This window comes from Cebus imitator, unplaced genomic scaffold (assembly GCF_001604975.1).
Source record: "Cebus imitator isolate Cc_AM_T3 unplaced genomic scaffold, Cebus_imitator-1.0 Scaffold664, whole genome shotgun sequence".
Classification (NCBI taxonomy): Eukaryota; Metazoa; Chordata; class Mammalia; order Primates; family Cebidae; genus Cebus; species Cebus imitator.
In genome coordinates, this window is record NW_016107979.1 from 131335 (window position 1) to 146134 (window position 14800).

The window sequence follows — 14800 nt, forward strand, 5'->3', positions numbered from 1 at the left end:
AAAAAAAAAAAAAGAAAGAAAAAGAAAAGAAAAATTGTTGTAAGATTTCTAGATTGACTCCTAAAGCAATACCCAAACAAATTCACAGGGGTGCTATTCCCCCTGAGGCCAAATACAAGTTAGGGAGGAAAGAAGCTAATGCCACACAACAACTATTTACACCCAAGAAACCACAGAATGTGTACCTGAAGCTACACATGAGAAATTAGCACAACTTATCCCACTGATTTTTGACACCCAGGAAGCCAGAAAATGGACCCTGGAATGCTGCTGCAGGAAAGCCTCATATTTCCAAACCTTGCTAATAACAGCTAATAACACTCAGGTTCAACCTCCAATTTTATAGGGGAGAATTAAACGCCTGTGTATGCAGATTGTCTCTGGAAGGATATGTAAACCAGCAACCATGATGATTTCTAAGATGAGGCTGGGGGACGTGAGTAAGAGGGAGAAGCTTTTCCTAGTACACCTTTTTTTGTTTTTGTTTGTTTGTTTTTTTGAGCAAACGTCCTGGGAAGTTTATTTGGCTTTTTGTTTGTTTGTTTAAGGACTTCAACTTTTTAGAGCAGTTTGAGGTTCACAGAAAAACTGAATGGAAGGTAGAGAGATTTCCCACATACCTTCACCCCAACACATGTAGAGCCTCCTCCATCATCAACATCCCCACCAGACTGGTACATTTGTTACAGTTGATGAGCCTATATTGGCACATCATTTCCACCCATAGTTTACACCAGGGTGTCGTACATCCTATGGGGCTTAACAAATGTGTAGTAACACGTATCCCTCATTATAATGTCATAAGAGTAGTAGTTTCACTGCCCAAAAAAGTCCTCTGTGCTTTGCTTATTCATCCATTTTTCTCCCAAACCATTGATCTCTTTACTGTCTCCATAGTTTTGCCTTTTTTAGAATGTCATATAGTTAGAATTATACAGTATGTAGCCTTTTAAAATTGGCTTCACTTAGTAATAAACATTTAAGTTTCTTCCATGTCTTTTCTTTTTTAAAATTTTTTTATTATACTTTAAGTTCTGGGGTACACGTGCAGATCATGCAGGATTGTTACGTGGATATACGCATGCCATGAGCTTTGCTGCATCCATTCCCCGTCATCCGCATTAGGTGTTTCTTCCAATTGTTATTCCTCCCCAATTCCCCCACCCCCTGCTATCCCTTTCCTAGCTCCCCAACCCTCCAACAGACCCGAGTATGTGATGTTCCCCCCTCTCCGTGTCCATGTGTTCTCATTGTTCAACACCCACTTATGAGTGAGAACATGTGGAGTATGCCCTTTTTCGGGGGGTGGGGAGGCATATTGTACTGTGGGTATCATCACCTATTCAAAAAGTTAGCGAGTTAAATTTTACCTGTATCTTAGCTCAGTAGTTTTCACTATATTCTGAGGGAACACACCCCCAGGCCTCTAAGGAAGCTTTCAAGGGTCTTTGAAAGGGGAGAGCAGGGTAGGTCCCTGGGTCTTCAAATTCTGCTTCAGCCAGAGCAACTCTGATTCTATCTGATCTTTGGTTCAAGCTTCTGAGTAAGATTAAGTTTGAAGAAAGTGTTTTCCTGCTCTTCTTAAAAATTAAGAGCTGGCTGGCTGTGGTGGCTCATGCCTATAATAGTCCCAGCACTTTGGGAGGCTGAGGCAGGTGTATCACCTGAGGTCAGGAGTTCGAGACCAGCCTGGCCAGCATTACGATAAAAATGCAAAAACTAGCCGGGTGTGGTGGTGTGCACCTGTAATCCCAGCTACTTGGGAGGCTGAGCCAGAAGAATCACTTGAACCTGAGAGGTGGAGGTTGCAGTGATCCAAGATTATGCCACTGCACTCCAGACTGGGCAACAGAGTGAGACTCTGACTTAAAAAAAAAAAAATAAACACTAGTGTTATAGAAGAATATTAGATGTCATGGAGAACTGTTCATTATTATATATTAAGAAATGGGAAATGGAATAAAAAATAAATGTAAATTTATTTACAAGAATAGGAAAAAGACTAGAAGTACAAATGCCAAATTTAATCTCCATAGCATTTTACTATTTCTTTGTGGTCCTCTTTCCCAAATTTATGACAGTTATTTTTTAAATTATTTTTATCAGCATAAATACACATTATTTTTTAATTAAATAGAAAAATACTCTTGAAAATTTAGATATGTTATCAAATAAATGAAATGCTGCTGGTTGACATCTGTGAAGAATTTGCTAGATGAAACCTCCAACTGATATGTCAGAAATGTGTTAGATGTGAGTCAAAGTATTTTTTTTTTTCATTACTCAGGGAAATTCGATGAGGCCGGAAACAGGTGAGTCTCCTTCTGGCTCCCATCAACTTAGTCCTTTCAATATTTATGTCAGTATACCGTGAAAAAATTTGGGAAGAAATGTTTTACTAACCTGGAAATAAGCACCTGTGGCATGCTTTCCTTATTCATAAAGAATGATAAGATTAATAACCCAAATAATAGCCTAATATCCTTAATAAGGGCTACCATTTATTAAGTGCTTATGTGCCAGGCACTGTCCTAAGTACTTTACATCTATTATTTCAGTTCTTATGACAGCCACATGAAGTTTACATATTCCAGTTTTATAGGTGAAAAATAGATGTGATTATATGAAATTAGTAACGTGCTACAATCTTGAATGGTAGAAATAGGATTCTAACCTAAGTATATCTTACTCAAGTGTCTCAAGTCTCAACCAGTATAGTGTACTGTACCCTTTTTTCAAGAACCTATCAGTTATGTGAAGGAATATACAACTATATCACATGATTACAAGTATGACAAGGGCTGTCTTCACCGTCTCTCTCCCACTAGAGCATCAGCTCCATAAGGACAGAGAACTTGCCTGTCTTATTCACCTAGCACAATACCTGGAACATCATAGGAACTTAGATATTTGTTGAATGAACAAATAACTCTGGCTGCACATCAAAATTGCCCATAAAGATTTTGAAACATGCAGATGTCGGGAGCCTACCTCATCTCCCAACTAGCATCATCAAGGGAAGAATTCAGGCAAGCATATGTTTTTAAAGATCTACAGGTATCAGGCATGATGGCTCACACCTGTAATCTCAGCACTTCGGGAGGCTGAGATGGGTGGATCACGTGAGGCCAGGAGTTCAACACCAGCCTGGTGGTCAACATGAAGAAACCCATATCTACTAAAAATAAAAATTCAGTGGGCTTGGTGGCACACGCCTGTAATCCCAGCTCCTCAGGAGGTTGAGCTGGGAGAATAGCTTGAACCCAGGAGGCAGAGGTTGCAGTAAGCCCAGATTGTTGTACATCACGCCAGCCTGGGTAACAGAATGAGAACCTGTCTGAAAAAAAAAAAAAGAAGAAGAAGGGAACTACAGATGATTCCAATGCTTAGTCAAGATACAGAAACCCCTGTCCTAGAGCAGTGGTTCTCTAACTTTAATATGTGGCAGAATTACCTGCAGAACTTGTTAAAATTCCCAGAGCTTCTATTTACCTGGTCTAGGGTAGAGCTTGAGAATTTGCATTTCTTACAAGTTCCCAGATGATACTGATACTGCTGGTCTGTGAATCACATGTTTAAGAACTACTGTTCTAGAGACTTGGTTGTATGGGACTAAATCAAAACATTTTTACCTAGAACTTTAAGCAAGAGATTTAGTCAGACAAGCCAAAATAAACATTGGGCACTCAGGCAATGCAGGTTTTAATCACAGTATTCAAAACATCCAGGAATCTGTCGTGCCCATTGAGCATGTTGCTCTAAAAGTTTCTTTGAACAATTGTGTATCATTTTTTTCTAAGCCAAACTATATCCAGCATTATTAAAGATACTTTCCATAAATAATCAGGGTATTTCAGGCAGAACATGGGCAGATAATAGTTAACAGTATACAACAACTTTCAAACTCCCTTCTTCAATGGACTACCAGAATTAGAAAGCCACTATAAAACCCAGTTAAGCCTTCATCTGATGCTCTGAATAGGGAAAGTTTAGAGTGAGGGTTGACATTTCACATTTAGCATGTTGTTTAACAGCTTTTCATGAGCCGACCCTGACTTCCAGTAAATGAAATAAAACTGGCAGAATTTATCTGAAAATCCACAATCTAGAAATGGAAGCTCTACTCTTTTGGGGGGCTTCATCTCAGTGGCACCACTAGAAAGTCTGATTGCCTGACACACTGGTAACCAATTACTGGCAGTGGCGGGGAGCCAAGGCCCAGCAAGTGTCTGGGTTTGAGAGTTAAGTCTGTGTTGAAGATGGCAGGGGAGAAGAGGACATAACAACAAAATTTTTTTTCATGCCACAAGGGATTTGTGCCCAGGTGGCAACATGTGTCAAAGTCATGGAATCCCTCCGCCTTGGAGTCAAGAGGAAATCTCTCAAAATGGGAAGGGAAAGGTGTTTTCCCCACATCAATCCAGTGTCAGAGACATTCTATTAGTGACCTATGACCCTTCCCCACAATACAGCAATAAAGTGTTCTGTGTGCTAACAACATAGCTTAAAAAAAAGGAAAACAAGGCTAGGAATGGTGGCTCATGCCTGTAATCCCAGCACTTTGGGAAGCCAAAGCGGGTGGATCACTTGAGGTCAGGGGCTTCAAGACCAGCCTGTACAACATGATAAAACTCTGTCTCTACTAAAAATACAACAGATTAGCCAGACATGGTGGCAGTCACCTGTAATCCTAGCTACTGGGGAGGCTAAGTCAGGAGAATCGCTTGAACTCAGGAGGCAGAGGTTGCAGTGAGCCAAGATAGTGCCATTGCACTCCAGCCTGGGCAACAAGAACAAAACTCCATCTCAAAAAAAAAAAAAGGTAAAACAAATTCTGCATTTTTATAAAACTTGATAAAAATAGTATTTCAAACTATATAGTCACGAGAAGTGCACAGTTAGCAAAAATGCACACATTTCACTTGGCATCTCCAGCACCTTCAGCTTTCTGTGCCTGGTCTGTTTTGGCATCTCCATTTTCTTCAGGGTTATTTCCCTCCCTGCCAGTGTCAGCATTTTCCTTCCTTCCTTTGGGAACCTCCTCTCTCTCTCTCCTTTGCCGGGGCCTTTTTAGGGTTGGGCCCTGGCTTTGGAGGAGCAGGTTTAGCAGACAAGCTTGCGGATCTTCTCTGGTTTGTTCTTCACTGTGGCTCTACCTCCTGTAGCATCCCCTTCAGCTTTTTCTTGGGCGTGGCGGTGATGCGGCAGGACGTAGACGATGGATGCAGGAATGCAGCAGCTTGCAGACTTTGGTTGGGCCGCGGTTGTTCTTGCCCCTTCTTCACATTGCTCAGGCTCTTGGGGCTTTATAGGTTTTTCAGCATATTTTTTTTAACACCCTAGAGAAAAACATTTCTTTGATCGGTTCAACCTTAAACTGTTTGGGCCCACACAGGCCAGTTTTTACACTCTGGGAAAGATGTCCTAATCTGCTCAGGTACTCTTATCCATATCCCACCTGCAAGCAGTGTGGTGTCCACTCCCTAGAACTCCGTGGGTCTTGTCCTACGTGGACAGCCCCCAGTTTCTCCTCATGGTGCTCTCTTCTTCCATGATCATCCTTATCCTGGACCAGGAGATCTGGCAACAGGAGCTTTGATGGAGTCTTCTTCCTTTTTTTCCTGGTTATTATTTCAAGAACCAGAGTTCCTGGATGATATCTAGTCTTAGGGTATTAAGAAACTATTATAGACTAGTAAATATGTTTCCATTATCTGCAACTAATAGAAATTAGAAAGAGTTATTAGGTATCAATGAACACTGGGCTTTGGGTGAAAATTGTAAGCTTCTATATCTAGCTGATGGGCCTTGTAACTAATAGTATTTGGCTTGGTTTTTTAGAGTGACTTCCATCTCATGCCTGTTGCTTTCGTGCCATTCATTTTATGTATTTTTAATTGTTTAAAGAAGAGCTGCTCGGGTTTTATAAATGGTGTTTTTCTCCTTCTGTTAGGTCTCTCTGCAATGCAATCAATGTTTACAACCTCACCTGCAATAACTGTTCAGAAAACTGCACTGATGTTCTGTTTAGTAACAAGATTACCTTCTTAATGGACCTCCTGATACACCAGTTGACGGTATGTAATATTATTGCTTTGAGTTAGAAGCAGTTAAGGTTAGAGAAATAGTCCCTGTGGAGAAAACGAAAAGAATTCAACTTATTTACTCTCCAGATGAAAAAAAAATAAAGAAAGTGAAGATGACTATGAGAATACAATAGAGACTGGCAGACAAACTTAGTAATAATTTGAAATTTTTATACTAGATTCTTTTAAGTTCTGATATTTAATGGATAATAGGCTTGTAACACTTGCTAAGGTTACAAATTTACACAGTTAGATTTAGGCTTTGGAATCAGTTGGATGTAAAGCCAAACCTCTAAATCCACAGGAATGAGTACTGTAGAAGGGAAGAACGTTAAGAAAGCCTCAAAACCTCTCTTCCCAGGTTAAGTTAAAAGGGTCAGTTTAAGAGAACTTTTTGATGGATATTTAGATTATTTTAGAAAAGAAACTCCTCTGTTAGAAAGGGGAAAACTTGTTATATTGTTGAAATGGGAACAAGCAGCCAATTGTCACCTTCAATTTTACTTCAGTTCACAGATGTTGAAAGAGGTAAGCTCAGTATAATAGCCAAAGGGTTAAGTATGTCAACTGCAGTTGCCAGGAGTTTCCTGGTGAAGTTTCTAAGCCCCTGAGGTATTGGCACAAAATAGCTCTCAAGCTGCAAGTTTATAACAGGAGATTTATTTTTCAGAACCAATTTACTTCTATTCAGCATATAGTCTAATAACTCTTCCTTAAACTACAAGCTTTCGCCTCTATCTGGTTAATTCCCATGCATTTTGCAATCCTTAACCAAGGCTTAATAGTATCTTTTTCATGAAATCTTCCCAGCCTGACTCTTTCCCCAAATCCAGGTTAAGTATACTTCTTATGTGATCTTAGGCATTATTTCTCTGATAGACTTGATCAAATTGAACTGTATTTAACTATTTTCTTGTCAATTTCCCCAACTAGCCATAAAATCGAAGAGGACAGGAAGTAAGTTATCACTATCTCTAGGATTCTAACACAGGACCTGGCACTTAGTAGATTCAGTACACCATTGTATGTATGTGTGAGAGAATAAATGAATTTTGATACATTGCAAGCGGAAAATCAGAAATTGAATCATGAATCCCTTACAGTCAGATATATTGACATTAAGAGGGAATAGCAGTAAGGGAAAGCAAACAAAAATACAGATCTGGAACTGTTGCACAGTTCAACAATGGCTTTTATAGTGAGTCATCAATCAAAGGCTACGTTATATATGATTCTGTCTAAAAAATAAAGCATTAAAATATTAGTAAGATATTTTAGCAAAATAAATTCTATCAGAAATATTTGAAAGGCAGCACAAGAAGAAAAGATAACGTTTGTTGTGTGGCCTTATATCCCAGGCATTTTAATATATATTGCTTCATTTAATTTTGAAAACAGCATCTTAAAGTCAGTATTACTATTCCATTTCACGGATGAGGAAACTTAAGTCCCAGAGAGGTTGACTTGCCCAAACCTACATAGATATTAAGTCAGAAAGCTAAGAATCAGACCTAGGTGTGTGAAACCCAAGTTCGGGACATTCTGCACAATAACTGACTAATATTTTTCAAAAACGTCAATGTCGTGAAAGACAAGGAAAAAGTGAAGAACTGTCACAGAATGGAGGAGACTAAGGAGACATAACAATTAAATGTCAGGTGTGATCCTGGACCAGAAAAAGGACAGCCATAGGAAAACTGGGAAATTCAAATAAGATTATAAAATAGTCGGTTTTATCAGCTCAATGTTAATTTCTTCCTCTCAATTATCATACTATGTTTTTGTAAGATGTTAACAGTAAGAGACACTGGATTAAGAAATTCTCTAGTTTTGCAACATACTTGTTTACTTAAAATTATTTGAAAACAAGAATGAAAAAAAAAACTTCATGCTCTCCTATCATTCCATACTGCATCATCTGGAAGAATTTACTCTGTGAAGCTTATTGTGTTGGTGATGGAAGAAGAGACATCACTCTGAACAGAACAAGTAATGAAAGAGAATGGCATTTGAAATGGGAGGGAATGAACAAGAAAACTTAAAGAATCTGGGCTCTGCTTATGCTATACATGCCATATGTCATAATATAGATTACATATTGTCTTAGTCCAGGCTGCTATTAAAAAATACCATAGACTGGGGGGCTTGTAAACAAGAACAATGTATTTCTCACATTCTGTAGTCTGGAAGTTCAAGATCAGGGTACCAGCATAGGTTATGGTGAGGGCCCTCTTCCAGGTTTCAAACTGCTGACTTCTCACTTTATGCTCAGATGGTGAAAAGAGACCGAGCTAATTCTTTGGCCTCTTTTTATTAAGGGCACTAATCCCATTCACGAGGATTCCACCCTTATGACCAAATTACCTCCCACAGGCCCCATCTCCAGATATCATCACATTAAGCATTCTATTTCAACATTTGAAGTTGGGAGGGACACAGCATTCAGACTCTAGTACATATGGTAAACGATAGGATGGCAACCTGTATAGAGTTCTGTGGGAGCACAGAGAAAGATATTCAGTAATCCTGCCTGGGACATCACACAGGAAGGACATTTGAGTTAGTTCTCAGCTGCTCATACTAGCTATTGTTAAGTACTAACCATGTGCCAGGAGCTGGTAAGTACCTTGATCCTCTTCTTCTTCTTTGAAAGCCCTAGTTCCCTTTGAATCTTGCTTGTAACCCAAGGTTTCCTGACCTCAGAAAAGCTTTTAATCTCAATGGAGTTGACCACATTCTGTGTTTATTCTTCCCATGAATTTTGCTCAGTTTGGAACTGGGATCCTGGGATATTAGCTTGCCAAACACATTTTATCCTTTTTATCCTTACACATGGCACTTTCTGGGTTTTATCATTCCTTTTGCGCTCTTTAGTGTATCACCATCAATTCTTACTGTTGCTGTGACTGGGTTTATGGCAGTGAGTAAAGGAGGATGTGTTTCCTGGTTTGGGTGGTTGGTGATGGTAATTTTTATGTTTCCAAAAATCACTTGAGCGTATTTTCATTTTTCTTGCTAACTGGTTTTAATGTACATGTAACTGAAATATGGACCACTAACTTGTTAGCTTCCTTTAAATAAGGGATTTAAAAATAGTTGTCAACACATTTGCAAACAAGAATAGAAAAAAGCATAAAAGAAGCTAATTAGTTATTTACAAGACAACTGATTATCATCAGGTTCTTCCGTCTTTCTGGTTGTTTAGCAAACCCAGATGGCTTAGGAGACATTTTTCTTCTAGCCACTTGGAGTGTGTTTTGGCACTCTTGTATTTCATTTTAATTACTATTTGCAAAGCATTGTACAGATGCCTAGGTTAGAGAGGTGAATTGGACACAGTTCTGTGACTCTAGAAGCCCACAGTTAAGGAAGGAAGAAATTGCATACACCAATATTAATGGCTAAAAAAAGCTATGAGAAGTTCTGTAATGTTATCAGAACTACAAAGTAACCTAGACAACCTAGTAGTGTACCTAGCACATAATAGGTGCTTGCTCAATGTTTGATGAACGAATGAATAAATTCTAACTTGGGGAATTGGGAAGATTAGGGGGAAGAAGTCTAATTTGATTATACCTTGAGTACTTTGAACCCAAGAGTTCAAAGCTATAGTGAACCATGATTGTGCCACTTCGCTTCAGGCTGGGCCACAGAGTGAGATCCTGTCTTTAAAAAAGAAAAAGACACTCAATTCTCAGCTTCTCTGGGAGGGAGAGAGATGAGTATAGCATGTATACAATATCCCAGCTTTTTGGAAGGCTGCCTGAGAGACTGCTATCTATCTTGCCTGACCTGGGTGCTGATAGGAGGCTAGCATACTTTGGATGCTGCTGAGAACAACAGAGAGCAGAGAGGCTTGCTGATGTAAAACTAGAGAACATGCCACGTGTATTAGTCTGTTCTCGCACTGCTACAGGGAACTACCTGAGACTGGGTAATTTATAAAGAAAAGAGGTTTAATTGAATCACAGTTCTACAGGCTGTACAGGAAGCATGGCCGGGGGGGCATTGAGAAACTTAGAATCATGGCAGAAGAAAAAGGGGAAGCAGGCACATCTTACATGGCTGGAGAAGGAGGAAGAGAGTGAAGGAGGAGATGCTGCATGCTTTTAAACAACCAGATCTTGTGAAAACTCACTGTCACAAGAACAGCAAGGGAGAAATCTGTCCCCATGACCCAATCACCTCCCACTAGGCCCTCCTCTGTCACTGAAGGTTTCAATTCAAAATGACCTTTGGGCAGGGACACAAATCCAAACCATATCACAGTGCTAAAGACAGATACCAGAGGAAGGAAGAGAATATGATCACTTGAATAAGAAAGCACCAAGTATCTCTGGTTGAGAAATTGCATACATAGGCCTAGAGAAGTTGTATCCTCCCCCGCCACCCTACAAAGTTTTCAGAGGCCCCCAGAATCCCTAGCTGAGCTGATTAGTGAGGGTTTTCCACACTACAAAAGCCAGTTCATAAAGACTGGGAGAGGTGGCTGTTTTGTCAAGTGCACAGATCCCAACAAAACTTTGAAGACATAGGAAGAAACATGGAAACATGGCCCAAAGAAAGGAGCAAAATAGATCTTCACAAACCAATCCTAAAGAATCAAAGACATATGAATTAACTGACAAAGGATTCAAAATAACCTTCATAAAGATGTTCTGTGAGCTCAAGGTAGCAATGCATGAGCAAAATGAGAATATCAACGAGATAGAAAATACAAAAAAAAAAAAAAAAAAAAAAAAAAAAAAAAAAAAAAAAAAAAAAAAACCCGACAAGTTTTGGAACTGAAGAATACAATAACTGCACTGAAAGATTCACAATAGGGATTCAGCAGCAGACTTCATCAAGCAGAAGAAAGAAACAGCAAACTCAAGACAAGTCATTTGAAGTTATCCACCCAGAGGAACAAAAAGGAAAAAAAAAAGAGAGAGTGATGAAAGCCTAAGGAATTTGTGGCATGCCATCAAGCCAACCCATATACCATTATGGAAAGTTCACAAGAAGAAGAGAGAAAGAAATGGGCAGAAAGTTTACTTAAATAATAGCCCAAAACTTCCCAAATCGGAAAGAAAATGGACCTCCAGATTCAAGAAGCCTAAAGGATCCCAAATAAGATCAGCATAAAGAAACACACACAAGACACATTATAATAAAATTGTCAAACTCTCAAAGACAGTAAGAGAATTTTGAAAGCAGCAAGAGAAATGTGACTTGTCATATACTAGGGAACACACATAAGAATATCAACATATTTATCAGCAGAAACACTGCAGGCCAGAAGGGAGTGGAAGGATATATTCAAAGTGCCAATCAACTGATCTTTGACAAGATTACCAGGAATACACAGCAAGAAAAGGATAGTCTTCAATAAACTGTAGTGGGAAAACTGGATATCCACATGCATAAATATGATATTGGACCCTTATCTTACACCATACACAAAATTAAACTCAAAACTGATTAAGTGTAAGACTTGATCTAAAAAAAAACCTCCAAATTAAAACATAGGGGGAAAACCCTCATAACATTGATCTTGACAGTGATTTATTGGACATGACACCAAAGCAGGGCAACAAAAGCCAAAAATAGATCAAAGAGACTACGTTCAACTAAAAAGCTTCTGCATCAGAGGAAACAATCAAAAGTGCAGAAAGGCAGCCTACAAAATGAAAGCGAATATTTATAAATCATATATCTGATAAAGGGGTGCTACGGGCTGAATGTTTGTGTCCCCAGAATTCATATGTTGAAACTTAATCACCACTGTGATGGAATTAGGAGGAGGAACCTTTAAAAGGTGATTTGATCATGAGGGCAGATCACTCATGAATAAGATTAGAACTCTTACGAAAGATGTCCTAGAGAGCTGCCTTACACCTTCTGTCAGGGGAGGACACAGCTGGAAAGTACCTTCTACGAACCAGAAAGCAGACCCTTAACAGACACCACTTCTGCCAGTGTCTTGATCTCAGGACTTTCTAACTTCCTGAACTGTGAAAAATAAATTAATAAAAATAAATTTGTTGTTGTTATAAACAACAAAATACTGTTGTTTATAACAGTATTTTGTTATAGCAGCTCAAATGGACTAAGTCATAAGTTAATATCCAAAATATATAAAGAACTACAACTAAATAGCAAAAATATATGATAATCAATTTTAAATGAGCAAGGGACTTAGACATTTCTTCAAAGAAATATACAGATGAACAACAGGTATATGAAAAGATAACCAAAATCACTAATCACTGTGAAAATGCAAATTAAAACCACAATGAGATATCACCTCGCACCTGTTAGGATGGCTGTTGCAAAACAAATCAGAAAATCAGTATTGGTGGGAGTGTGGTGAAATTGGAAACTTTGTGCACTTTTGGTGCAGCCACAAGGAAAAAAAGTATGGAAGTTCCTCAAAAAACTAAACAAAACTACCATATGATTCACCAGTCCTACTTCTGGATATTGATTCAAAATAATTATACTTGGGATCTTGAATAGATATCTGCACTGCCATGTTCACTTCATTGTTATTCACAAAAGCCAAGAGGTGAAAATACCTATATTCATCAACAGATGAGTGGATAAAGAAAATGTGGTCTATACAGTTTACCCTTAAATAACACAAGTTTGAACTGCATGAGTCTATTTATACATAGATTTTTTTTTCAACCAAACTTGGATCAAAAACATGCAGTATTCATGGGGTACAACACCCACACATATGGAGGACTGACTTTTCATATATGCAGCTTCCACAGAGCCAACAGCAGGACTTGAGAATATTCAGATTTGGGTATACACAGAGAGCGCTGAACCAATCCCCTGTGTATACTGAGGGACAGCTGTACAAGCAATGGAATATTAATCAGCCTTAAGAAAGGAATTCTGTCACATGCTGTAATGTATAAACCTTGATGACATTGTAAGTGAAATAAGCCAGTTACAAAAAGATAAATACTGCATGGTTACACTTATGTAAGATATCTAAAAGAATCAACCTTGTAGAAACCAACTAGAATGGTGGTTGCCACGGACCAAGGGGAGGGGGGAAACAGAGTTGTTTAATAGGTATAGAGTTTCAGTCATGCGAGATGAGAAAGTTCTAGAGATCCATTTTACAACAATGCGCATATAGTTACCAATATTGTAATATGCACCTAAAAATTGATAAAATTGATGTTATATGTCTTTTTAGCAAAAAAAAAAAAGGCTAGTGTAAGTACTGAGTGCTGTGAAAATAGATGAGTAAGCTTTTAATGTTGCACAAGATCCAAACAGTCCAATATACTGAGTAGCAAATTGAGATGTGGAAAAGGGATCACAGAGCTACCTAGTGGCAGAACCATGACCTGGACTCTGGTCTCCTGAGACCCTGACCAGGACTTTCCTTCCTGTAAGCTAAGATGTGTCCTCACTTTATTAAGTTGACAGATGAAACAAAGCAACAGTTTTGTGACTAATTTTATAAGTTTAATAGTGTTACTTTGGTAAGATATACTAAAGCACTTAATTAAAAGATTTATAATTTCTTGATGTTTCATTGCATTTTAAAAGGCGTTAAATATTTTATTAGCAGTCTTATTTTTAATTCATAGTGACCTGTTCTTTATGAAATATTTAAAGAATACAGTGATAAATTGTGTGTATGTTTTTTTGGGAGCCAAGGAGATTGTTAATTGAAAAGTGATGTACTAACCTTAAATAATTGATATGATACTGTTGAATCAGAGAGGCTGCTGGTGAGCTTTCAGAAGGTGACAAGAAAGCCCTGGATACACAGAAAGGAAATCTAAGTGCAACCTTACAGCAAGGGGATTGTTTTTCACTTAGTCATGTACAGAGCCATCCAGGTGCCTGTTGAATTTCATTACAGCAGCAAGGCCTGGAACTCTCCATTCGTCACATTGTTTCTTTATATTGAGGAGCCAGAACATAGACTCCATAGTTAATTACATGGGAGCAAAAATCTCTCAACACTACAGGTAACAAACAGGACCCTTCCAGTTGCATCTTGTTTCCTTCTTTCCTCACCATAGAGTATGGCACTTGCTCAGCATGTCTAGGACACATTGCCTTTTCCTTCAGCAAAAGTGTGAACTCTGTTTATGTCTACTGTGCCATATGTCTTATTGACACAGAATTTCAAAACTGGAGAGGAGGCCTTCATAGTGTGTAGTCTATTTCAGTCCATTCGTTTTATAGATGAGGCTAATAGACTTCAAAAGAGAAGAGGTATGGGAGATATATTGCCCAAATTCTACAGCCTGTTACTAATATAAATGGGATGCAAATTCAGGTCTCCTAAATCCTAAGCTAACTTTCTATTATTTTACTTAACGGACTGTTTATTTAAAGTTGGTAGGAATAGTTAAGGGATGTTGTGTGTATGGAGTTTCACTCTCAAAGCTACATTCAGAATTCGGCTGTTAAAAGAATATGGGTTGGATTTTTAAATCAGATTGCCTTTCTACTACATTCATTTGAAATAGTATCCTCACCACCATTATCACTATCACCTAAAATAATTAAATGACTTCTTGAGGAAGAAGCTGACACATGTACCTTCGTCAGTGTGAAAGATTTGTCACACTGTTTACAAATAGTGATAAAGCATACAGAGGCCAGGTGTGGTGGCTCATGCCTATAGTCTCAGTACTTTGGGAGGCTGAGGCAGGTGGATCACAAGGTGAGGAGTTCAAGACCAGCCTGGCCAA

General features: G+C 38.6%; 1 protein-coding gene across 2 annotated transcripts in view; it reads left to right on the top strand.

Moving 5' to 3' along the window:
- Nucleotides 1-14800, top strand: part of LOC108295889 (S phase cyclin A-associated protein in the endoplasmic reticulum-like) — a 243213-nt gene that overhangs the window by 90806 nt on the left and 137607 nt on the right. For both annotated transcript variants that reach the window (XM_017518229.2, XM_017518232.2), the window contains exon 4: nt 5954-6077. In XM_017518229.2, coding sequence (XP_017373718.1) covers nt 5954-6077 — 124 coding nt within the window. The remainder of the gene's footprint in view (nt 1-5953; nt 6078-14800) is intronic.